This window comes from Podarcis tiliguerta, assembly GCF_965153285.1.
Source record: "Podarcis tiliguerta genome assembly, chromosome: 10".
NCBI lineage: Eukaryota > Metazoa > Chordata > Lepidosauria > Squamata > Lacertidae > Podarcis > Podarcis tiliguerta.
Genome location: NC_139543.1, coordinates 55239982 through 55264590, shown reverse-complemented (window position 1 = coordinate 55264590; position 24609 = coordinate 55239982). Strand labels below are relative to the sequence as shown.

General features: G+C 43.8%; 1 protein-coding gene across 1 annotated transcript in view; it reads right to left on the bottom strand.

Moving 5' to 3' along the window:
* The window catches only part of TMTC1 (transmembrane O-mannosyltransferase targeting cadherins 1), a 156794-nt gene that overhangs the window by 16180 nt on the left and 116005 nt on the right, over positions 1 to 24609 (bottom strand). The window contains exons 13-14 of the mRNA XM_083401442.1: positions 11838 to 11946; positions 6170 to 6272 (exon numbers count right to left, since the gene is read on the bottom strand). Of these exons, the coding sequence (XP_083257568.1) occupies positions 6170 to 6272; positions 11838 to 11946 (212 nt within the window). The remainder of the gene's footprint in view (positions 1 to 6169; positions 6273 to 11837; positions 11947 to 24609) is intronic.

Genomic DNA, 24609 nt, shown 5'->3' with positions numbered 1-24609 from the left:
CTGAAGAGCTGCGTGGAGAACATGGAGAAATGCTCTTGGGTGACAGAGAAAAGGCGGAACTCCTCAACACCTACTTCGCCTCTGTCTTCACCCAAAAGGAAAGTGATGCCCAGCCTGGTGATAACAGAATGATGTAAGGAGGGAGCTGAAGCCCAAGATAGGAAAAGAGGTAGTAAGGGAACATCTAGCTACTTTAAATGAATTCAAATCTCCAGGGCCTGATGAGCTGCACCCAAGGTACTAAAGGAGCTTCCGGGTGTAATCTCACAGCCTTTATTATCTTTGAGAATTCTTGGAGAACAGGTAAGGTCGCTACAGACTGGAGGTGGGCAAATGTTGTCTCCATCTTCAAAAAGATGAAAAAGGAAGACCCAGACATCAATACTAGGGAAGGTCCTAGAACAGATAATTCAACAGTTGCTCTGTGAGCATTTAGAAAAGGATGCTGTGATTACTAAGATCCAGCATGGGTTTCTCAAAAATAAATCACGCCAGACCAATCTGATTTCTTTTTTTGATGGAATTACAAACTTGGTGGATCAGGGAAATGCTGTGGACATAGTGTATCTTGATTTCAGTAAGGCATTTGACAAAGTCCCCCATGAGGAAGCTGGTAAAATGTGGGTTGAACGAGGTAACTGTTAGGTGGATTTGTAGCTGGTTGACTGACCAAACCCAAAGAGTACTCATATACAAAGATTCTCCAAATACACACAAACATATTTATCCTCACAAAAACTATGTGAGAGACGTTAGGCGGAGAGATGCTGATTAGTCCAAGGTTACCCAGTTCAACTTAAGAACCTTCAGAAAAGCCTGCTGGAGAAGGCCAATAGTCCAGCATCCCGTTCTCAAGTGGCCAACCAGATGCCTATGGGAAACCAGCCAACAGAACATGAGCACAAGAGCCCTCTCCCCTCCTGTGGCTTCCAGCAACTGGTGTTCAGAAGCATTGCTGCCTCCAACCGTGGAGGTAGGCCATAGCCTTCATGGCTAGTAGCCACTGATAGCCCTCTCCTCCATGAAAAGAGAAGAGCTGTCATAGAAGAGTGGGGATTTGATCCTGACACTTAAGTGCAGGATCCCTAATCACTATACCACACAGGCCAGCCTAACTGACCCCATAGGGCTGATGTGGGGGGGGGGGATGCATTGTTCATGGAAGTTAGTGGGTGTGGAGATTACTTGCTCAAGGTAACCATCTGCACTTGAAAGAGGTGGTCTTTATTTATGATGTAAATAAAACCATAACATACTGCTCTAATGATGCTTAAAAGCAGCTTGCAAGAAAAGCTTTTTTTAAAAAAGACACTAACATTTTTTTAAAATACACTAACATTAAATAGGAAAAACAAAACAGCACAGTTACAGGTATTTTATTCCTTCTATCAATAAATAGATTGCTTTGGTTTAAAGTGTCCTTTCGTGGCAAAACCTAAGACTGTATTTATGCATCGCCACAGGATGGAGCTGCTTGACTGTATTTTTCATGGACAGACGTGACAGATGAAATTTTGGAGAAATCCATTACAGCAGAGAAGAAGAGAGCAAGAGAGCGCTCAAGCTGTGTGTAAACTGATTAAGTAGTATCATTCATCAGTGTCTTATGCTTAAAAAAAAGCCAACAACCCACAACCGATGTGTTGATGTTAATTTCATCCTGCAGAAAAGTGACAGATTGCTAGCCTTGGGAAGCAAACAGCTATTTAAGATAAATTTTGTACATGAATCCACTGCCTGTCACATGGAAACATCTTCCACAGCAGTATGCATACATAATCTGCATGTGAAATGCAAATAAATACGTCAAGGTTAAAAATAACCAATGTTTAAGAATTGTAAAATAAAAGGGGGGGGCCCTCTTGTTAATTTCACTTTATTTGAAACTTTCAGTCATGCCCTCAAGGCCAAAGCATATTTACAGTGATTCAAGACCCTTCAGGTGTTTTATTCACTGCAAACTCACATCTCTCACAGCAATAGAATCACAGAATTATAAAGTTGGAAGGGACCCCGAAGGATCATCTAATCCAGTGTTTCCCAAACTTGAGTCTCCAGCTGTTGTTGGACCACAACTCCCATCATACCTGACTGCTGGTTCTGCTAGCTAGGGATGATGGGAGTTGTAATCCAAGAACAGCTGAAGACTCGTGTTTGGGAAACACTGATCTAGTCCAACACTCTGCTACACAAGAATATGCAGCTGTCCCATATGGGTATGAAATCTCAACCTTGGCGTTATCAGCACTACACTCTAATTAAGGGAACTATCCAGGCCAATCTAGATGACTGTAATTAACTCTACCTTGGGCTCCCCTTTGTGCTTACCTTCAATGCTAGTCCTGTACAGAGCAGACCTACTGAAATTAATTATCTTAAGCTAGTCATGTTCATTAACATCAATGGGTCGACTCTGAGTAGGGGTAGCACTCGGAAGCTGCAATGGTTACAGAACAAAGTGTCTTGCCCCTTGGCAAGAGTGCTAGGAAGAAATGCCGTCTGTGGCTATTGTACCTGTGTTGGTGTTCTGTAGCTTTCAGGATATGAACTGTGATTCTGGTTTTGATTATAAACCTCTAAATGTCTTAGCCCAGAAATTTTCATGCTTTTTGAGTCCACAGCTCCCTTGACCAACTACATTCTTTCTGTGGCACCCCTGTGGGGCTGAGGAGCCCGATTATGTCACCCTTTGCCTGCAGAGCCAGCAGCCCCTCACCCCTTTCCAAGCACTCTCCCTTGTGGTGTGCTCCCTCAGCCTCCTCTCTTATCCCCTCTCCTTGGGACTTCTCTGGGAAGCCGCCGCCCCTGGTCTCTGAGCTGCCCCCTCCCCCAAAAGAGGTGCTTCTTCACATTGCCCCACAGGGGCCAGGGAAGCACCTCCTGGCCAGCGCCAGAGGCACCATTCGCCTGGGAAGCTTGTAGCCAGGGCTGCTGCAACAATCAGTTGTGCAAGCCTTTGGGAGGCAGAGCCGCGAGAGGGAATCAGAAGAGGGAGGGAAGGAAAGAGGGACAGAGGCCAGTGTTGCCCACGGCACCCCTGACTATCATTCAAGGCACCCAAGGGTGCCACAGCACACTGGTAGAAAACCACTGTCTTTGCAAGCCACTTTGACTTTACTTATTTTATTTTTATTTATTCGTTGTGCTTATATTCCACCTTTATCTCAAAGGAGCTCAAAGTGGAGTACATGGTTATCCCCCCATCCTCATTTAATCACAACAACAACCCTGCAAGGTAGGGTTAGGCTGTTTGTTCCGATTCTGCATTAAAGAGTGGACTTACCTGGGGGAAAGCTAAGGGGCAAACCAAAACAAACAAAAGCACTAGGACACTGACCGGGAAATGCCTAGAAATGCAGAGCAAAGTTAATTGTGGACTCATCAAGAGTATCTCTTATACAATCCATCTGAATACTGAATCCATGTAACAAGAGGAATGTACAAAAGAATTACCAAGTGTTTGGAGTTCAAGGAGCAAGTTAAACCTGAGCAGCTTCTGAAAAGCAAATTAAAATGTTCCTGGCTGAGCCACAGTTAAGCTAGTTAAAGCTTCATATTATTGTAAGCATTTTATCCCAATGCCTTAACTTGAGGTTTTGGAAGAGTCGGGGTTGAGAGTGACAGGCCTCTCAGTCACCTCCGCTGGCAGGAAAGCTCAGATGGCAACAGAAAGATTTGTCACAATCCCCAGCACTTTTAATTGCTGTGCTTTCCCCATGTGCTGTCAAAAGCATCTTTGGGGAGCCTGGGAGCAAGGAGATATATGACAGTATGAGGGCAAAATTGAGTGAGAGACATATTCCTCAAACCGTCCGTGTGTTTCTTATGCCTCTGACTTTGGAGACGATGCTAATAATCACAGTCCGTGAAAGGAATAAAAATGGCCCCTTTTATCACCTATCCAGGCTTCTTGAGGCAAGGCTGTGCATGCAACGGGCTTCTCAGAAAACTACTTTTTATTTTTCTAAATTTAAAGCGCTGAGATTCTCTACCCTGACCTCATCCAAGACCTTTGCAGAAGAGAACAGACTTGCAGCCCGCAGGAGCAGGTGCCTGCCCTCTCGTGCAGAATGCAGATCAAGGCAAAGAGGAAGAGATTCTCCCAGCACAGAAAAGCAACTCGGGCACTGCTTGGTGTCCAGGGGCTATTCTGAGGCTACAATAAGCTGCTTAAGAGAAGGCGAATGGAATGAACCCCAACAAAGTAGGGATATTAAAAATACATATATAGAAAACATCTACCCTACATTTCTGTCTAGCAAAAAATAGAAGACAGCTCATTTCATTGCAGTAAAAGAAAGGCGGGGGTTAGGTTTCAGACTGGCTGAATTTTTAAATTTTATTTTAACACAATAAGGGTGGAAGAAAGAGAAGGCGGTATTATTCCAAAGTGCATGTGTGCCAGGATGAATCTGGGGAGGTTTTGGATCTGCTGGATCTAAGGTTCTCCCACTCCTATAAATCCTACCCCCAAAGCCCACCTAGGAATAGGTCTGAGGGTGGGGAAGTACAGCAGCATTAAATATGGCGTATTTCTTTTCCCTCTGGCTACCCCATCACTAGCATACTCTCTGGTTGGTGGAAAACTGGCTGGACTCAAGATTTGATAGTTCTTCTACCACATGGTGCCTGTCACCACAATACAAAGGCAGCAGGATCACCAAAAGTTATTTTTTCTGCTGTGGCTTTCAGAAGTGTTAATGTGCACCTTCTCCCTTATTTTATCTCTGAGAAATGCTTGCTGCAGCAGTTGGAAGCCCAGATAGTTATGTAACCTTCCCTGTCAACAGCTCAGCCAACTGTCTGAAGTCTGTTTTGGAAGGGGCAACCTGAGAGCCAAAAGGAGTGGTTTACTTTCTTGGTCCACTATTCAAATTCAAGTCAATGTATGACGTGCCATTTGCAGTGACTACTTCTATTATGTGTGTGCCAAGGAAGGGAACCGAAGCTACAGAAGCTGGATCTGAAAGACTCCGCATTCTGCCACGAGTCCTTTGCTGAGAAAACATATGTGCCTCCTTTTCCAAGTCACAGCATTTGTGTTTGCACAAAACAAGTCCACTGCAAAGCCAGGTTTTCTTCTGTAGCAGCTGCACTCTTCCTCTAGGAGCTGATGAGGAATTCTGAGCCACCACTGAGCTGCAGCAGGAAAGCCTGGGAAGTGGCTGAAGCATACATGGTTTCAAAGTGGTCATAGTGCATCACCATCACCAACCCTTTGGTGGCCTAGACAGAAAGCAGGGCAACACTCTGCTGGCTTGAAAAGACAAGCATGTACCAGGAAGGTTGCCAGCTGGACATCACTGCTAATTGCAAACCCTTCCAAGCACACTTCCAATGACCACTCGATGTGGATGCTGACTCATGAATTTATTCATTTGCAGTGCGATCCTATACACGCCGATCAGAAATATGCCCCCACTGAGTTCAGTGGAACTTACTCCCGGGAAAGTGTGCATGTGATTGCTTGGCTGGGAGTAAGCCCTCTTGAACTCAATGGTGCTTTGTTCTAAAAGACATGCACAGGTTTACACTGTCAGTTACCTAGGGTTTTAAGGACCTTAATGTCTAGTGCTCACAGCACACCTGCCCTGATAACCAGCTATGCATCTTTCTGCAGGTGGGAGAGACTATGCTAACACACACACACCATTGTAAAGGTTGGAGGGGGGGGGTGTAGGATTGCACTGTTACAATTCTTCTCCTTTCATTATGCTTGGCCTCATTTACCCTCCCTGACATTTAATCTCTCTGGTTGTGGTTTCATTTACAAATGTCCATGACATCACCAAGTCACATGTAACACTGCAACATCATAGACAAAACCGGACTGGTCACTGCAGTTAATCAGCGGGAGGTGAGGGCAGATGAGGGCAAGAGGGAAAAGAAGGTAAATGCAGAAAAGGAGCAGCAGCTGACGGGGGACCAAAAGGATGCTGAACAATTTCGAAGTAATTCGGGTATGGTTGCAGCAGGTATCAAAACTGCCCAAAATGGGAAGGACTTTTCGACACATACGAAAGTTAACTAAAGACAAATTGAGACATTTTGGTTCATTTTCACAGATGGCAACAAGAATGGGCACATTCGCTTTTGGGCATTTTGAATTGCACAGATTAAACTAATTGTCCAGAATATATCTAATAACCCCAGTGCAGTGTGTACTTACCTGTGTCTACTAAGAAAACCCCATAGTTATTGTGCAGATCGGAGCTCTCAGGACAGTTCTCTATTCCAGCCCGGTATACTTCCTCTGCTTCTTTTAATTGGTCCTTAACACAAAAAGAGTTAGCAAACGTGGTTACCCAGAGGGCTATCAGCCTCGCTACTCATGGCTACTTGTACATTTCTTTCCTGGAAATACTTATGGGCTTATTGGGGAAGGGTTCGGGATATTTCCTTCTGAATGCATAGGAGACTGCTTGAGAATGTTATGCAAGCCGTTCTGAGCTCCTTGGAGAAAGAGCAGGGTTGCCATATAAGAGACTGAAGTACATTAATAGCACTGATGGAAACATAATGTTCCCATGAGAACAGAAGCTCCTGTGATATGCTTGAAGGTGAGCATGATGCTGCCGCTGCCCCAGATAGGCTCAAGAACAGAGGGAAACGCTTTCTGCTTGCACGGCAGCTGCGCCTGCACTTCAAAGAACAGTGCGCTGTGAGGCATAACGCTGAATCATATCCATGAAAGGGTCTGCACTCAACGGGGTCAAGAAGTAGGCAGGCAGGTGCTGTGTGAGATATCATCATCACACATGGTGAGCTTGAGAATAATCTGAGGCCACAGGAGAGATTTTCACAGCTAAGCTGCATATATTCTAGATGGGGGCATATGATGTGCTAAAATCCTTTGTATTTAATTGTGCTCAGATTTTTGAATCTGAATTATGCAAACTGAGCATATCTGTACATTTAAGGATTTTACAGCATTTATTCTCCTTCTGTTAATCTTCAGGAGGGACAAAAGCTTTGGGAGCTGCTAGGTCCTAAAAAGGCACAAAAGTCTTCAGGACACAAGGAAAATTGGCTGTTGGTGTAAGTGAACCACTCTGGAGTTTTGGCAGAAAATAATTATTTCATTTCACAATCCATGAAAACTCGGCAGAATGGAACTGGGTGGGTTCACACATCCCAAGCAAATATATTTATATTATTTTACTATTTTATTTAGAAGCATTTACATGCAGCTTAGTATTTCAAAAACTTCTAAGCAGTGTACAGTTTAAACAATATAGAATTAAAACAAAAATGCAACTAAAACAGCAATAGGCAGCCCTGTTCAGGGAAGTTTTTAATCTGTGATATTTTAGTGTATTTTTGGTTTCTATGGAAGCCGCCCAGAGTGGCTGGGGAAACCCAGCCAGATGGGCGGGGTACAAATAATAAGTTATTATTATTATTATTATTATTATTATTATTATTATTATTATTAATAGAAAAAACACAAAAGCATATAGAGGCATTGCCGACATGTCAAACAGGGTCCAATCTTACAGGCCAGGGAAAGCCTGGACGAAAAGGCAAGTCTTCCCAATATAGTTTTCTAAGTTGCTCATCAGAGAAGAACCCAGACATAGATCAAAACGTTCCTGGTTTAGACCCCAGGTACTGATGTTGGCTACAACATGTTTCCTAATTTCCAGATGAGAAGCTGCATTGGCCTCTTGCAGCTGTTTCCTGCAGGCTTTTTGTTACTCACGTTCCTCCCCCTCAGGGATTTTTAAAGCACCCACACCTCACAGCTCTTGTGGCCCTTTAAAATGCACTACATGAGCCTTCCATCTTTGCTTTGCCACGGTTGCACCAGAGAAGCTTGAGATGCCACAGCTCTGAGCCCCTGCTTTGCAAGCAGAAGGTCCCAGGTTCAATCCCTGGCATCTCCAGTTAAAGGACCAGCTATCAAGTTGTGGAAGAGTCCTCTAGTTGGGACTCTGGCAGCAGTAGATAATACTGGGCTAGATGGATAACAGCTGGAAGGCAGCGTCTAATGCTCCTTTGACTCCAGAAGGTGTTTTCTGGGGGAAGAAATCTGCACGGACTGCAAATATTGAAGCCCCCCAAGTCTCCGCCAGGAACGCTTAAGTTCCCCTGAATCATAATTGTCAGGGAACTGCCATCGGAGCGGGAGGCGGAGAGGAGGCTCCAGGACGATGGTGGAGAGGGTCCTAGTAGGAGGAGGGGTAGCCCATCCGCTGGGGAAGGAAATCAGCGTAACACCAGTGGAGAAGGGGGGCAGATGGAGGAATCGGAGAGGTGGCTCCAGGACTCTTCGCAGGAGACCAGCGGAGAGGGCATGAGTACTCCATTGCCCACACCCACCTTGCGCAGAAAACTTCCGCGCAGGCAAAGGGGGAGGAGACTGGGCGTCAAACAGCTTTTATGCTGGAAGAGGTTTAAGAAACGCCCACTGATGGATTCTGCCAGCGACTGAGGCAGCCACGGAACTTGAGGCTGTCCAGACAGAAACGGTTCAACCAGGCAACCTAGCCAGGAGTAATGGCAACTTACGCACGAGCAACCCCTAGAACCATTACAATAATCTTGTAGTTTTCAATCCTCAATAATACAATATGCTTCTGAAGGAGGATTCCTGCCCAAGGCATCCATTCTGGCTTCATTAAAAAGCAAAGCAAAACCTCATTTGATTCTAGATCAGGGGTCAGCAACCTTTTTCAGCCATGGGCTGGTCCACCGTCCCTCAGACCATGTGGTGGGCTGGACTATATTTTGGAGGGGGAAAATGAACGGATTCCTATGCCCCACAAAGAACCCAGAGATGCATTTTAAATAAAAGCACACATTCTACTCATGTAAAAACAACAAGCAGGTCCCACAAATAACCCAGAGATACATTTTAAATAAAAGCACACATTCTACTCATGTAAAAACATGCTGATTCCTGGATCGTCTGTGGGCTGGATTGAGAAGGCGATTGGGCCGCATCCGGCCCACGGGCCTTAGGTTGCGTACCCCTGTTCTAGATCAACCAGAGACACAAGGTCAGCTGCCCAATGCCAGTATACAACCAAATCAAGCCACCTTCTGAACTTCGATGTCTTAAGCATTCCAATGGGAACAAGTTTCGGGGGGTTGGGGGACCCAGAAGAAAAACAGAATTGGAGAGTTGGAGAGGACGATAATCATTTGGTCCAATGCAAGGGTCTTTCGCCCAACGCAGAGCTTGAACCCACAACCCTGAGATTAAGAGACTCATGCTGGATAGCTCAGTTGGCTAAAGTTTGGTGCTGATAACGCCAAGGTTGCAGGTTTGATCCCCGTAAGGGAGAGCTGCATATTCCTGCATTGCAGGGGATTGGACTAAATGATCCACAGAGGCTCTTCCAACTCTATGATTCTATGCTATCTCTGAGCTATCCCTATAGCGCTTTGAATTCCACAAGCATCACAGGAGAAGCAGCTTTTCTTAAAGGTACAGAATCTTCAAAAGCAGCGAAGTGCTCGGAGTTAAGTTTGGGGCTCACTACAACACTGGCTTGTGTAATCGTCCTCCCTTTGCAAGTCTGCTCTCATTTGAAAATCACCTTTCGAGGGGAGGACAGGGTAATTACGCTGACTTACAGCCCAACTCCCTTGAGCATGGAACATTAATCTTAAGTGCCCCTTTTTACAACTACTGGAGCAAAGGAACGTCAAGGCTCATTTTAGATTCTTACATTGCAAGGGGAAACGTGCTGTACAGGATCAACTGAATCAATCAGAAAACTCCCTCCTCCTCCCTTTCCCAGATTATAATAAAAATAAATCCAGAACCCACAATTAATCAGTCTGCTTACTTCATAGTAGCTGCAGAGAGTGTGACTTCTACCGCTTGACCTGATCCTCCTGTTAGTCTGGCAGCGTGGGAGCGCTAGTAGCACTGCTGCTTTGTGCGTCCCCAGGTAACTTGCGAAGCCCCACACCATGCAGAAGGAGCCTTTGCTGCAGCTCCTGTGCACTCCCAAAACTAACTCAGTCTACCAAGGGATGGCACTGGCAACAGGGAGGAGTCAGAGCTGCACATGTTGCTAGAGTGCAGCCTCCCCAAACCTGGTTCCCTCCTGGACTACAACTCCCATCAGCCCCAGCCAGCATGGCCAATGGTCAGGGATGGTGGGAGCTGAAGTGTAAAAAAAATATCTGGAGGGCACCACGTTGGGGAATGTTACCATGGTGGAAGGAGAAGAAGTGCATCAGTGACTCCCATCCCAGTGGGTAGGGATCTAATAAGACATTGGGGCTCCCTTGTAGCTACTGAGAGAAGATACTTTCCTCATCTATTTACAACTGAGCCAATGCTGCTCCTCCCACAATGTGGACACCATGTTCACATGCCACAAAGTTGTGGGGAAGGACCTTTCAATGGTTCTGGGGGCAATGGCAACCCCAACCATGAGAGTCATCCAGTTCAACCCAAAAAACCCTGAGATTAATAGTCTCGTGCTCTACCGACTGAGCTATCCACTTGCAGCACATCTATTGCCCTGGACCATTTTTTAAATTAAAAGTTGATGAGTCAGTGAAGACCCGTATATTTTATTTATTGATTAAATTTCTATATCGCCTTTCATCCAAGGATCACAGGGTGGTTCACAAGTGACCCAAACATATGATTCTAACAGTTCACCAAACTATTCTTTACTGACGCTTCATGTTATTACCTCCTCAGATGAGATAATGCCTTGAGGGAACAGGCAGATCGAGAATGAGCCTCTCCTATTACCTTTTCTATCGCTGTTGCAGACAAGAAGTTTACTGCTGCTAGGGGACAACTGTTTTTGACTCGCAACCTCTTTGACTCAATATTAGTTATTGCTCTAATGGCCTTATGACCGGTGCTCCACAGTATTGAAAATCCATACTCTTTAAGTCTGTTGTCACTGAGAGCAATTAATTTCGTTTATTCTCTGGAGGTGGTTCAAAATGAAGACAGCCTTACACATGCCCCACCTGCAAAGAGGAAAAATCAGTATGTGGCACTGGCTCCCAACTCTGCATGCGATGATAAAGCAACCCAGCATCAGAATCCCAAAGGCAAAGCCCTGGTTTCCTTATCCTTGCACTATTTTCCATATGCCTACGTAGATGTAACAGTATACCTACAGTGAATGAGAGAAAGGATTCCTGCCTACGACAGTGCTTTTATTGACATAATCATTCATTTTCCATAGGTAAACACAAATAAATGAAAACATTTCAGAGATGCTTCTGACATGTTTTGCATATTTGCAAAATGGGGCACCTGCCTCATTGGGACAGGCAATAGGTATATCTTCAAAAGTTGTACGCTGTTTGCCAGCCCTAACACTAACCCTATAACCCTTTGCATCCACATTCAGTCCCAGGTATTATCTAACTAGGGCTGGGAAATATTCTCTTGCCTGATATTGCAAGTCTGTGTAAATAGTACTGAGATACATGAGCCACAAACGACAGCTTCCCATGTTGTACGTGCAGCAAGGAACACATGAATGTGCCTAACATCCCTTGGCGTGCATGAGACTTTTGGTGGGCGATTATGCAAGTTTAGCAGCTGTTGCCTTCACAGCTCCATGCCTCTCCTGAGCAACAGAATAGGAAAAAAAAATAGAATACGGCGGGGGACCACCACAATATAAAATGCATCATTTCTACAGGTGGTATAATTCAGGTACAGAAACCGACACACAACTAGGGCTAGGTTAGTATAGAATTGCCTTCATTTTTAACAATTTCATGGTTTTTTCCTGCGTGGAAAGTAGACATCTCTTATCACAGGCATGTGTCCAACAGAGCTGAAAATTAGCATTAGTATACAGTACAAAGCATAGGTGGTGAACTGGAATGGAACTGGTTACCTGTTCAGCCAACAGTGAAGCGAGGCTGGAGTAAGCATCTGCAAAATCTGGTCCATACTGAATGGAATCTCTCAGTAGGAGAACAGCTTCTTCCTTCTTCCCCCGGGACCTGTAAGTCATAGGAATTTGAATGGGGGAGAGAGAAGGCAGTTCTCAGACTTCCGGAGGCGGCGCGACCGGTAATGGCTGCCTTCTCCGAGTAAGGAGAAGGGAGCTCCGCTGTAAACGGGTCGTCCGCTACGGCGAAGCGGAGACCCATTCAGGAAAACCACAGGTGGCAGAAGCCTGTGGTCTCGGGACCCGGCGGGCGCCAGAAGCAGCCCCCAAAACGCTGAAGGGACCCCGTAAGGGGCTCCGGATCGCGGAGGGGGTAGCGGCGCTGTGGGTCGTTGCGCAAACAGCGAAGTGAAGCCGCGTTGCTGTGGCCGGTCAGCGCTGTCCTTTCTTCCTGCAACTTTTCTGAACTTTGGAAACTACAACCCGTGAGTAAATTTGGACATTGAAAACTTTCTGAAACTTTTGTCAACTTTCTGAAACTTTTTGAGAACTTTCTGAAACTTTTAAAACTTTTTTAAAAAAAGTTGAAATCTGGCTGAAAACGGAGTGAGGATAAGCAGGAAGCCCATCTCCCGCTATACTGAACTTTAAGCAAAGAGCAGGAGGAGTGGAGACAAAAAGTTATGCGTTAACTAAATGCTGGCACCCTGTTAAAGCAGTTTTCTGAGTGAAAGACTTTGAGCTATTGACTTTTGCTGGTCATATTGGGGGTGCATTGATATCCCTCTTCTGTGGCACCAGTGGATTACAAAATAAATAAGAATCTCTGGTGCTGGAGCTGCCTGGATGAACACCAGTTTGCAACTTTGGATACATTGAATTCAGGTTTTGAAACATTCTGAGTTGGAACTGGATACTTTGAAACTGTTGCAGTCAAGGCACTGTAAGAAACACTGTTTTGCTTTAAGTTTTACTCTGCTAAAAATAATACATTGTGGAGGCGATGGACATGGATTTAAATTTATAAGTTTAACTTGGATTTGATCTTTTCCCTGAAGACGTATTGGATTTGATCTTTTCCCTGAAGACGTATTAAGCTCCCTCTAGAGGATTTTGGATTTACAGCAGTGACTTTGTTTTACTTTCCCTTTCCCGGCCTCTGTTTGACTATTGTATCTGGGACTCTGCTTTCTCATGGGAACAACTTGGATTGACCTTGGATTACAGATAACTTTGGAATGAGTGGCGCAAGGAGAAGAGGAAGGACCAAACAAACAACTCTAACTTTATCTGCAGCCTCACAGCGTAGATCTTCTGTGCCGGCCTTGCCTTCCACTTTGCCTCCAGACATAGAGGCGGCCTCCCTAATACAGGCAGGGGAGGGTGAGACAGAGGAGCTGCACCTGGGAGATATGGCTTCAGGGACAAGTAGCTCTGTCTTGGAGAAAATTTTGGAGAAACTGGAGGCTCTGGACAAGAAGGCTGATTTGCATACAGCTAAAATTGAACAGAACACAGAAAGCTTGAATAAGCTGACTGGACAAGTTGCACAGAATGCCCAGTCTATTGGAGAATTAAAGGAGGCTGTAGGTGAAAATCGTAAACTGGCTGAAGATACTAGTCAAAGACTGGAAGAACTTGAGAAAGAAGTAAGACCACTCAGCAAACAAGTTGGAGAACATCAGACTTACTTTTCGATGACAGAACTGCGAAACAGGGAGACCAACTTGAGGATACGGTCAATACCAGAGGTGGAAGAAGATAATTTTATTGAATTTCTAACTAAGGAATTTGCCAAGTTTTGGAAGTTAGAGGAAAAAGACTTTAAAATCGTATCTGCTTTCAGGCTTGGCAGAGTCAGAAGGACAGAGAAGCCCAGAGATTGTTTGATAACACTGAGATCAAAGGAGGAAAGGGACAAGATTTTGGGCCTGCACTACGAAAAGTCACTAGGCATTTTGGGCAAGAAAATTGAAATCTACAAGGACATTCCTAAGCAGTTGCTGGACCTTAGATCTAACTACACGGAATTGGCAAGACTGTTGAGAAGCAACGCAATTATCTTCAGGTGGGAGTTTCCACAAGGATTATCCTTTACCTACAGAGGGAGAAAGATCAAAATCAAAACAGTGGAAGATAGAGACAAGTTTTTGGGAGCACACGGAGAAGACCTCCACAAAGGACTTGGATTGCCAGCGCCAGAACTTCCAGGGGAGCCCGCCCCCTCGGATCCTCAAGGACCGGAGAACAAGGTACCACCCCAGAAAGAATAACCAGACCTATCCAGGATGTCTCTGCAGCTTTTGAGCTGGAACATAAATGGCTGTAACAGTCCTGAAAAAAGGTCTAAAATTTTTCATATTTTAAAAAAGGAACAATTGGACATTATATGCTTACAAGAAACACATGTGATTAGGCTCCATAGAAAGGTGTTAATAAATAAAAGGCTTGGTCAAGAATTTATATCATCGGATACAGTTAAAAAGAGAGGTGTAGTGATTTATGCAAAAGAGAGCCTTTCACCAAAATTTCTTTTTAAAGATGAAAGTGGAAGAATCCTCGCAATAGAAGTACAGTATCAAGGAGAAAAAATTTTGATATTAGGAATTTATGCTCCAAATGAAGGTAAATCGGATTTTTATAAGAAGTTGCACGAGACCATGCTGGATTATCTGGATTACAACAACGTCATCATGATGGGGGACATGAACGGGGTCGCATCAACAAATATGGATAAGTCACAGAACCAGAACATTACTAAAGAGGGAAGACTACCTAAGACCTTTTTTGAAATGACTGACAATATGGACTGGGTTGACATCTGGAGAGTTAGAAACCCCTTGGGAAGAGAAGGAACATTCTTTTCTGAAGCTCAACTGACTTGGACACGAATCGACCAAATATGGATAACTAGAAGTCTGGCACCTAAGGTGAGGAAGGTGAAAATCTGCCCTAAAACATGCTCCGACCATAACGCCTTGAGAATGGATATGACATTGATCCCAACCGGCTCCTTTAGATGGAAGATGAATGATGGCCTGTTTAGAGACCAAAGAATTGTAAAGAAGGCCCAAAAAACTTTAAAGGACTATTTTGAGATTAATTTGAACACTACGGTGGAAAAAAGAACTATCTGGGATGCAAGTAAAGCTGTGATGAGAGGGTTCTTGATTCAACAGAATTCTTTAAAGAAAAGACTGCAAAATGAAAAGAAAGATAAAATTCTGGAAAGTATCAAAGAGTTGGAGAAGAAGTTAAGATCTAACCCGAAGTCCCAACCGATTCTGAGAGAAATTAAACTTTATCAGGCACAATATTCCAAACTGATAAATCAGGAAATAGAATGGAAGATTAAAATAATGAAACAAAAAACTTTTGAATCGGCAAATAAATGTGGGAAACTGCTAGCCTGGCAGTTGAAAAGGAGACAAAGATTAAATACAGTAACAAACTTAGAGGTTGAAGGAAGGAACATTCAGAACCCGGGAGAGATTAGAAAGTGCTTCCAGAGGTATTTTAAAAAGTTATACACTCAAGGGCCACAAGATGAAATAGAGATTACACAATTTTTGGAGAGAAATGGATTAGCAAAGCTGTCAGAAGAAAATAGAATAATTTTGAATGGCAAAATAACACGACAAGAGATTGAACAGGCCATCCAGAGTCTGAAACAGGGCAAATCACCAGGGCCAGATGGACTGACCTCTAACTACTATAAGACATTGAAGGATTATTTGATACAACCTTTGTTGGAGGTCAGTAATGAAATAATGGAGGGGAAGAAGGCGCCTGAATCGTGGAAAGAAGCATTTATCACATTGATTCCAAAGTCAGAAACTGAAAAGACACAACTCAAGAACTACCGTCCCATCTCCCTTTTAAATGTGGATTACAAAATATTTGCAGATGTTTTGGCACGAAGATTTAAGAAAGTTTTAAGTGAGATAATCCATAAAGACCAGGCAGGCTTTCTCCCGGGCAGACATATGTTTACTAACACGAGGAACATTATAGACATATTGGAACTTTTACAAACAAACATAAACACTAAAGCAGTTTTAATTTTTATAGACGCGGAGAAAGCCTTCGACAACATATCTTGGAAATTTATGAAGGGGAATTTAAAAGAAATGGGAGTGGGACGGGGGTTTGAGAACGGGATTGAGGCAATATATTCAGAACAAAAGGCTAAACTGATAGTTAACAATGTGGTTACAGAAGAGTTTAAAATTGAAAAAGGTACACGACAAGGCTGCCCGATTTCCCCATTACTGTTTATTTCGGTTCTGGAAGTGCTCCTGAATATGATTAGGGGGGACCGGTTGGTGGAAGGGATTCAGGTCGGAGCGAAACAATATAAACTTAAAGCTTTTGCAGATGACCTAGTTCTGACATTACAGGAGCCGGAGTCTAGTTTGAAAAGAGTACTACAACTGATTCAAAACTTTGGTCGAGTGGCAGGATTTAAGTTAAACAAGCAAAAAACTAAAGTTTTGGGGAAAAACTTGACAGATACTGAGTTGGAACAGCTTCAGAAAGAGACAGAACTAAATGTGGTTAAAAAAGTTAAATACCTAGGGGTAAACATAACAGCAAAAAATCTGAGTTTATTTAAAGATAATTATGAAAAATGCTGGTCAGAGACTAAGAGAGACTTGGATAGTTGGTCAAGACTAAATCTTTCTTTGTTAGGCCGAATAGCTGCCATCAAGATGAATGTATTGCCAAAAATGTTATTTTTGTTTCAGACACTGCAGATTGTAGACAAGACAGAGTGCTTTCGGAAGTGGCAGAAAGATATTTCTAAATTTGTCTGGCAGGGCAAAAAGCCCAGAATCAAATTTAAAATATTAACAGATGCGAAAGAAAGAGGGGGCTTTGCCCTGCCAGATTTAAGGTTGTATTATGAAGCTGCAGCTTTCTGCTGGTTAAAAGATTGGTTACTTCTTGAAGATACGGATGTCTTGGATTTGGAAGGTTTTAATAATGCGTTTGGATGGCATGCATATCTATGGTATGATAAAGCTAAGATAAATAAGGCCTTCAAGAACCATATTGTCAGAAAATCAGTTTTTAATGTCTGGACAAAATATAAAGACTTACTGGAGAATAAAACTCCGAGGTGGCTGTCACCCCTGGAGGCTAAGGCTTGGAAAAGAGCCAATATGGAGGCCAACTGGCCAAAATATTGGGAGATAATAGAAAAGGATGGTGACAACTGGAAATTGCAGAGTTTAGAAAAGATGAGAGACAAAGTGCGAGACTGGTTACAATATGCTCAGATTAAAGAAGTGTTTAAAAATGACAAAAAGCTAGGATTCCAAGTGGAAAAGTCAAAGTTAGAAACTGAACTGTTAGAACCTAAGACTAAGGTACTTTCAAGAATGTATAACTTGCTGCTGAAATGGAACACACATGACGAAATGGTAAAATCAACAATGATAAAATGGGCGCAGGATATTGGGTATAATATTATGTTTGAAGATTGGGAAAGGTTGTGGACCTCTGGGCTGAACTTCACTGCATGTAATGCGTTGAAGGAAAATGTGATGAAAATGATGTATAGATGGTACATGACCCCTGTTAAACTGGCTAAAATATACCATTCGTCTGATAGCAAATGTTGGAAATGTAAGGAAAATGAAGGAACTTTTTTTCACCTCTGGTGGACCTGCCCTAGAGTGAAGGCCTTTTGGGAGAAGATATATAATGAATTAAAAAAGGTGTTTAAATACACCTTTACTAAGAAACCAGAGGCCTTTCTCCTGGGTATTGTCGGCCAGAGTGTGTTAAAAAAGGACAGAACATTCTTTATGTACGCAACAACAGCAGCAAGAATATTAATTGCCAAGAATTGGAAAACTCAGGAGCTACCCACTGTGGAAGAATGGCAGATGCAACTGATGGACTATATGCAATTAGCCGAGATGACCGGCAGAATTCGAGACCAGGGAGAAGAAAGGATGGAAGAAGATTGGAGGGAATTTAAGATTTATTTACAAAAATATTGTAATTTGGCTGAGTGTTGAATTGGATGCCAGTGCAGATAATTGTCTACCATTAAATTAGATTTAAGGTTGAATTATATGTCAAACCAAATTAAGATTATTAATTAAGATGAGTTAAATGATAATTTGTTTGAAATTAATTTAATAATGATGTAAGTGTATGCGGGAGGTGTGGGGGAGTCCCATGTAACAATTGAGAGATGTTAAATGGACAATGACAAGTTGTGCTTATCTAATATATGCTTTATTTGAAAACTTCAATAAATATATTATAAAAAAAAAAAAAAAGAGAGAGAAGGCAGTTCTCTTAACAACTTTCTCAGCTCACCAATTGATTAAAAATACCGTTAACAGACTCGAAAGTGCCTGTCTTCTCCTTTTCAGAAAGGGCTAGATAATTAAATTTTCTTCTATCGAGCGTCTCCTGGGGCAATATCATATTGCACAGCCTGACAGCACAAAGAGGAGTGGGAGCAGCCACTGGATAGGAGCTACGTTGTGTGCCTTGGCACCTGCTGGCAAAGTTTTCTGTAGCCTGCTGGCATCACATCCAATCCCTACAAAAACCCCTTCCCTCCCTTGTCAGCACTTCTTTCCATTTGCTATTGTATCGGGGCAACACAAATCTCCCAGGGAACCTGAGTGAAGCAAACAAGGCTGATGGAAAACTCAAAATACTGGGGGGGGGGGGGGGGGGATGAGGATCTGTATAAGGAACTTTGTGGTTCTCAGTGTGAATCATGCAACCCAATCTTCTCAGTTTCTGACTGGTACTCCAGGAAGGAGGCAGGGGGAATCGTTTTTCTCTACTTTTGAAACTCCACATAAACTAGAGATGCTTAGCAGTCTAATTTTACATGCTGGTTCTCCATATGTGTGCCAGCGTCATGCTGGGAGGAAGAGGACCGCAGTGAGCTGGGTTGGTGTCGTTAAAACATATAGCTAGTCAAATCGCACATTGCGCATTTAAAGCAAATTTATATGGCTTCTCCCAAAGAATCCTGAGAACTGTAGTTCACCTGCCACAGAGCTACAATTCCCAGCACCCACCACAGGCTACAGTTCTCAGGTTTCTTTGGGTATCTGGGGTTAAAGCTAGACTTTATGACATATATGTGGTCGAAGTTGAAAATGACAGCCCTGTGCCACCTCCTCTCTCTTCTCTATAACATTTTATTAATAAAGAATACAGAATTATTCTGAGAATGTGACTTCATCGTGCTTCACGTGTTTTGTATTACTATAGACATTACTGCGGGGGAGACACTGGGCAGCTGCTTTCAGAAAGCAGACAGGCCTCTCTTGTGTCCTAGCCTCAGTACACCTGCAGCTGCCATTTCCTGCTTTAGAAGGAGTGAAACTGAAACAGAAAACATTGTGCCCAGCTATGCAAATAGGTCAACTTATATACATCACAGCCTATTGCATGTAAATCTGACAGCAAAGGAAAACACGTTGAAAGTCATATACTGCCAAGTGCAAATGTTTAACCTGGGAGGGGAAAGTTTGCGGTTTCTTTCAGATGCTCATGCTATCCTTAGCTAACAGCTCCAGATGCTGGTGGAATATTGATGTACTGTGGAAAAAGGAGTTGGCAGGCCCAAAGCACGTTCAGTAATGACAAACCATAGTTTATTGTTACGATTAAATGCAGCTAGTGTCATTTTGATAAACGCTAACTCTACAAGGATCTGGTGTAGGATGCCTACCTTCTTCTGGCTTTCCACCTGTTCCAAGTTATTACTGTCCATAAATTCCACTGTGGTCCACCTTTTAAAAAATCAGCTGCAATATTTGCCTTCAGAATTGAAGTCCCTGAGAAGGGCAAACTACAAATTGCTTAGTGAGACCTGGGCCTCCCGTGAATCAGCAGGAGACGGCTCAACAAATGAAAAGTTCCCCAGAAGCACTGATTAAGGAGCACACTTGCCCTCTGGGAGCCATTAGCTTTAATATCTTGGACTAAAGTCATTTACTGGTAGTCTCTCTCTCCCTCTCTACTTCTGACTCCCATATCTATAAAACCAGCACAGGGCATTGTAAGCTCAAACAGGCCCCATTTTTTTTTCATGTCTGAGGTTGCCGTAGGGAAAGGCAGGGATATAAAAGCGAAGAGAGGAGCATGATGAAGCTCAGCAGTAATTGAGGAAATAATGAGCGGGAAATGACACTGCTTCTGTCACTGCCTGCCCATGCCGCCATCTTGGCTGCTCATGACTGAAGAGCATAATATGACATTGGACTCCCTATCGGTTGTCTCCCAGTCTGTGTGTGAGGAAGGCTTTCTAAAGTTAGATGCAAACATGTGCAAACAAAGCACTAACAGGCATGTAAAGGAAAATGGCTGAGGGAATCATTTTGAGTGTTGAAGTGCCCTTCTGTTCAGCCATTTCCCCTCCATCTCAGCTGTCTTAGCTTTATGGCATACATTTCTATGTAATGAGCAGTCTTCCTCTCAGACTTCCAAACCCAGGGATTTTACTCCTTGAGGGCCATTTCCCAGAGCGTATTTTAAACCAGCTGGAGCAGGCTCACAAGGAACTTCCACATTTAAAAATGCAACAGGGGAATGGTTTGTGTGTGTGTGCTGCTTCAAGAAAAACTATATACACGGATGCTTCAGCAAATCATTTCCTTTCTTAGAAGTTGGCCTGTGTGGATAGACCCTTCCCATACCTACTTCCAAAAAAGAGACAACTATGCCAGAACCTGTCCCTTCATCTCCTGCTTCCAATGTAGAACATGGGAAGAGGCCACAGCACAGTAATAGAGCATATTCTTCTCCTGAAAATGGTCCCATGTTCAGGCCCTGGCACCTCCAGTTAAAAGGATCCAGTAGCAGGCGAGAGGAACGACTTTTGCTAGAGAACCTGGGGAGCCACTCTTTGTCAGAATGGACGTACCAAGCTGGATGCGCAAATGCAGAAAGTACAAGGCACCTTCCTATGTGGTTTGCTTTGAACCAACTCACTTGCTCTGCAAGTTCTCTTCAATGTACTACTCTTTGCTTGTAATACATTGTATGTACAAGGGATGGGAATGCAGAATAATCCTTTCTTGGGACAAGCGGCTTCGCAAGGAACCTGTGGCCCTCCAGATGTTACTGAACTACAACTTCCATCAGCCTATATCCCCTACTTTACACTTACAAAATAATTGTTATCAGAAAATTAATGGCACGCTGGTGTTTCCTGTAAAGTACAGACAACACACCTGCATCTTTAAACACCCATGGCTCAAGCAGGTGCAGATACCTGGTTGTTTAACACTTGGTATGTCACCTACATTTTCATGATGGACTACCCAGAACAGTAATGTCTGTTGCATACATTTTCATGATGCATAAAATCAGGGGTGCACTCAACAACACAGACAAGCTATCATCTCTTTTTTTTAATAAGCTGGGAAATTTAGAAGATCATATTTGTGGCTTTGCAAATATTATATATTGCCCCCCACCACCACCACCACTCGGTTTTACAGCAGGGAGATTTCTTTCTTTATAAAGCAGCAGATAGCTAACCTACTGCTCTCCAGAAGTTGTGCGACTCCAACTCCCATCAGCCCCACTAACTAGAGGTGATGGCAGTTGTAGTCTAGCAACATAGGAAGGACCATAGGTTAGGCATCTCTGGTGAACAGCAGTTGCTTTGGGGAAGGAATGCCACAGTACAATATTGAAACTAACTTATCGAAGCCCTGTCAAATGAAGGCCTATGCACCTTCCCCTATCCTGCTGAATAATGAAAGGTCAGCTAACTTGTCAATTTATAGATCATCATCTGAGGCCCTTCCTCATGCGCCTCCTCCACGAGAGGGTGGCAATAGGAGAACGGGCCTTTTCTGTGGTGGCCCCCCACTTGTGGAATGCACTCCTCTGGGAAGCTCGCCTTGTACCTTCATTACATATATTTAGGCGCCAGCCAAAAATATCCCTCTTCTCCCAGGTCTCTGGCTAATTAAACAATCTATGGCCTTTTAAACCGTTTTTTGGGGGGGGGGGATTATTGTTTTTATTTGTCACCATGTTATGTATTTTTCTGTTTTCATACTGTAAAGCACCCTGTGATCCTTGGATGCAGGGCGCTACAGAAATGTAATAAATAAATAAAAATTCAAATTAAAGCATCTGAGGTCACCGGCTTGAGTATCTGTGGAACATTTCAGTGACATGGAAAATTGATGACTGCTCTGCCAAAAGATTTGGCAAGAGTGAAGGAAATGCCAGTATCAGAAGTTAAAGGATTAAGAAACCCACCCAGCAGCAGTAAAAAAATCTTTATTACCCACAGGCATGCTTCTTGAGCACCATGTAGTCCTCTTAATTATCCTCTTTTTTCTGTTAATGGCTTTTTTTTTATTTGAACAGAGAACAATGTGCATTTTTAAAAGAGATAATAAAAAGATTATAGCATCCCTTACGTGGCAGCCTGAATTACATATGTTGCTCTGGCCCCATTCCAGACAGAGGCTCCGTTTTAGGCAGAGAAGCAGCTGACATACAATTGCACACAATCAGTCATTACAATCAAGACTAGATAAATGTGGTCCAGTAGACAGGAAGTTGGATTTAGATTCGGAAGTCTGCCTCTGCTACATTGGCTTGTTTGAACCTAACACTAAATTATGGTTTATAAAGTATGGGAATGAGCCTTGGGCTTACATGCCGGTGCATTAGCTTACTCAAGAACAAACATTGGCCCATTTCAGATGTAATGATAAAACATAGTTTAGCCACACAGGAACAAGCCTTAGAGTGACACCTCCACCCCTCTGGTGTGGTCATAAGGAAGAAATTAGAAGTTGCCACTGCTTGGTTTCAACTAACCAGATTTTCTTGCTACATCTGAACTGGGGATTCTGGTTAGCTTAAATTATGGTTTGTTGAAACAAGCCAGAATCATAAAGTGTAGCTTGTTCTTAGCTTGTTTCAATAAACCATGATTTAAACCAACCGCAGTTTCCCCCTGTTGCCCTCCACCTCTGGGAACATTCAAGGCTGTTGCCTGGCTCACAACCCAGTGAGGGTTCTGTGAAGGCAATGATGGTATTAGCAGGCTCTGTCACATGGGATACAGGGCTGCCACACCTCGCACAATGGTGTCAGTCTGAAAGGGGGATGTTTCTTGTTCCCACTTAAAGGTAAAGGGACCCCTGACCATTAGGTCCAGTTGTGACCGACTCTGGGGTTGCGGTGCTCATCTCGCTTTATTGGCCAAGGGAGCCAGCATACAGCTTCCGGGTCATGTGGCCAGCATGACTAAGCCGCTTCTGGCGAACCAGAGCAGCGCACGGAAACGCCGTTTACCTTCCCACAGGAGCGGTACCTATTTATCTGCTGGCACTTTGACGTGCTTTCGGACTGCTAGGTTGGCAGGAGCAGGGACTGAGCAACGGGAGCTCACCCCATCGCGGTGTAAGTTCCCACTTACACACATACATTTCCACAGTGTGCAGCTGCTGACACATACAACTAGTATCTCCAGGAAATTTTTCCTGGCTTTTGATGCTGCTAGCATTTCCATGTGGCCCCCGAGGCCTACTAGTGCAGGCTATCAGTTCTGTTGAACAGGGCAACTTCTTTCATTGTTAAGTTTCCCATCTGCTTGGTCCACCATATGAAAGAGTTGAGGATGAAAGACAAGCACATGATTGCACAACACACTGCAAAGTCAAACAGTATATAAACATTACTTAGCAGTAGTCCGGAGAATTATGGGCTACGAGGCTCTTCCTGCCTGTGACCGAGGGATCTGCTGCGGCGGGGGGAGATCACTCGGAGTATGTGTTTGTTTCCTGAGGGCAAGACATATATTGCAGGAAAACAAAGAACCTAGCTGGCTATACTTCCTACCTTCTCTGAATTCACTGAGTGACCTCCTGCCAGGAGCTGCTGGGGCAGAACCAGGAACCCCCAGATCTGTGCTCTGCTGCCCTATAAACAGTTCCCTGTGCTATGATACCTTTTCTCAGTTCACTCAGCCCATCTTGTCTGTTGGATTTCCCTGACCTACTAGGGCGTCTAAAGTCTCCCACTACCTGGCTGTTAGACCCGGCTCCATAAGGGCATGCAATGGACAATCACATCAACATAAGAGAAGGGCATCATCTCCTCTGGACTGGAAACAAGCTGAGCTATTTTCTCTGTGTGAAAGAGTATTTCTCAGTCAAGCTGAATTTGAGTCACAGAAACCCTTGATCCCCCAAATCCCCACTTCTCCCCATAACACATGCCCAGTTAGGGCAGTAGCTCTCCAGCTGTGGGGAGACAGAAAGAGGGAGGTTTCTCTCTCACTTCCTCTCCATTGTGCTACTGACGCTGCAGTCATAACAAGGAGCTCCTAGTGTGCAGATGTGTGCTAGGTGAACTACAGACACCTGCCCACCTCCCATCCAGACTGGAGCTGTCTAGGAGCTCCAGTAAGAGATGCTGAAATTGGAGAAGGCAGAGGAAACAGAAGCAGCAGTTTAATCAGAGAAAAGAAAGGGAGGCATGAAAGGGGACTCTGAGAAAGCAGGAAATTAATAGTCTTGCTGGGGAGAATGGGAAGCTGTGATTGCTAGGACTAAGCTACTAAAACTAAGTGATGTGGAATAAGATGGCAGAATTAACTGTAGCACTTCAGGTTGCAGGTGGAGGGTTTTTATTTTTTAGAAAGAGATGTTCAACTATGAAAAATTTCCTGCAAGTAGAAAACCAGCACAGTTACGAGAATGCTGGTCTACAACAGGCAACCCCAACCTTCGGCCCTCTAGATGTTTTGGCC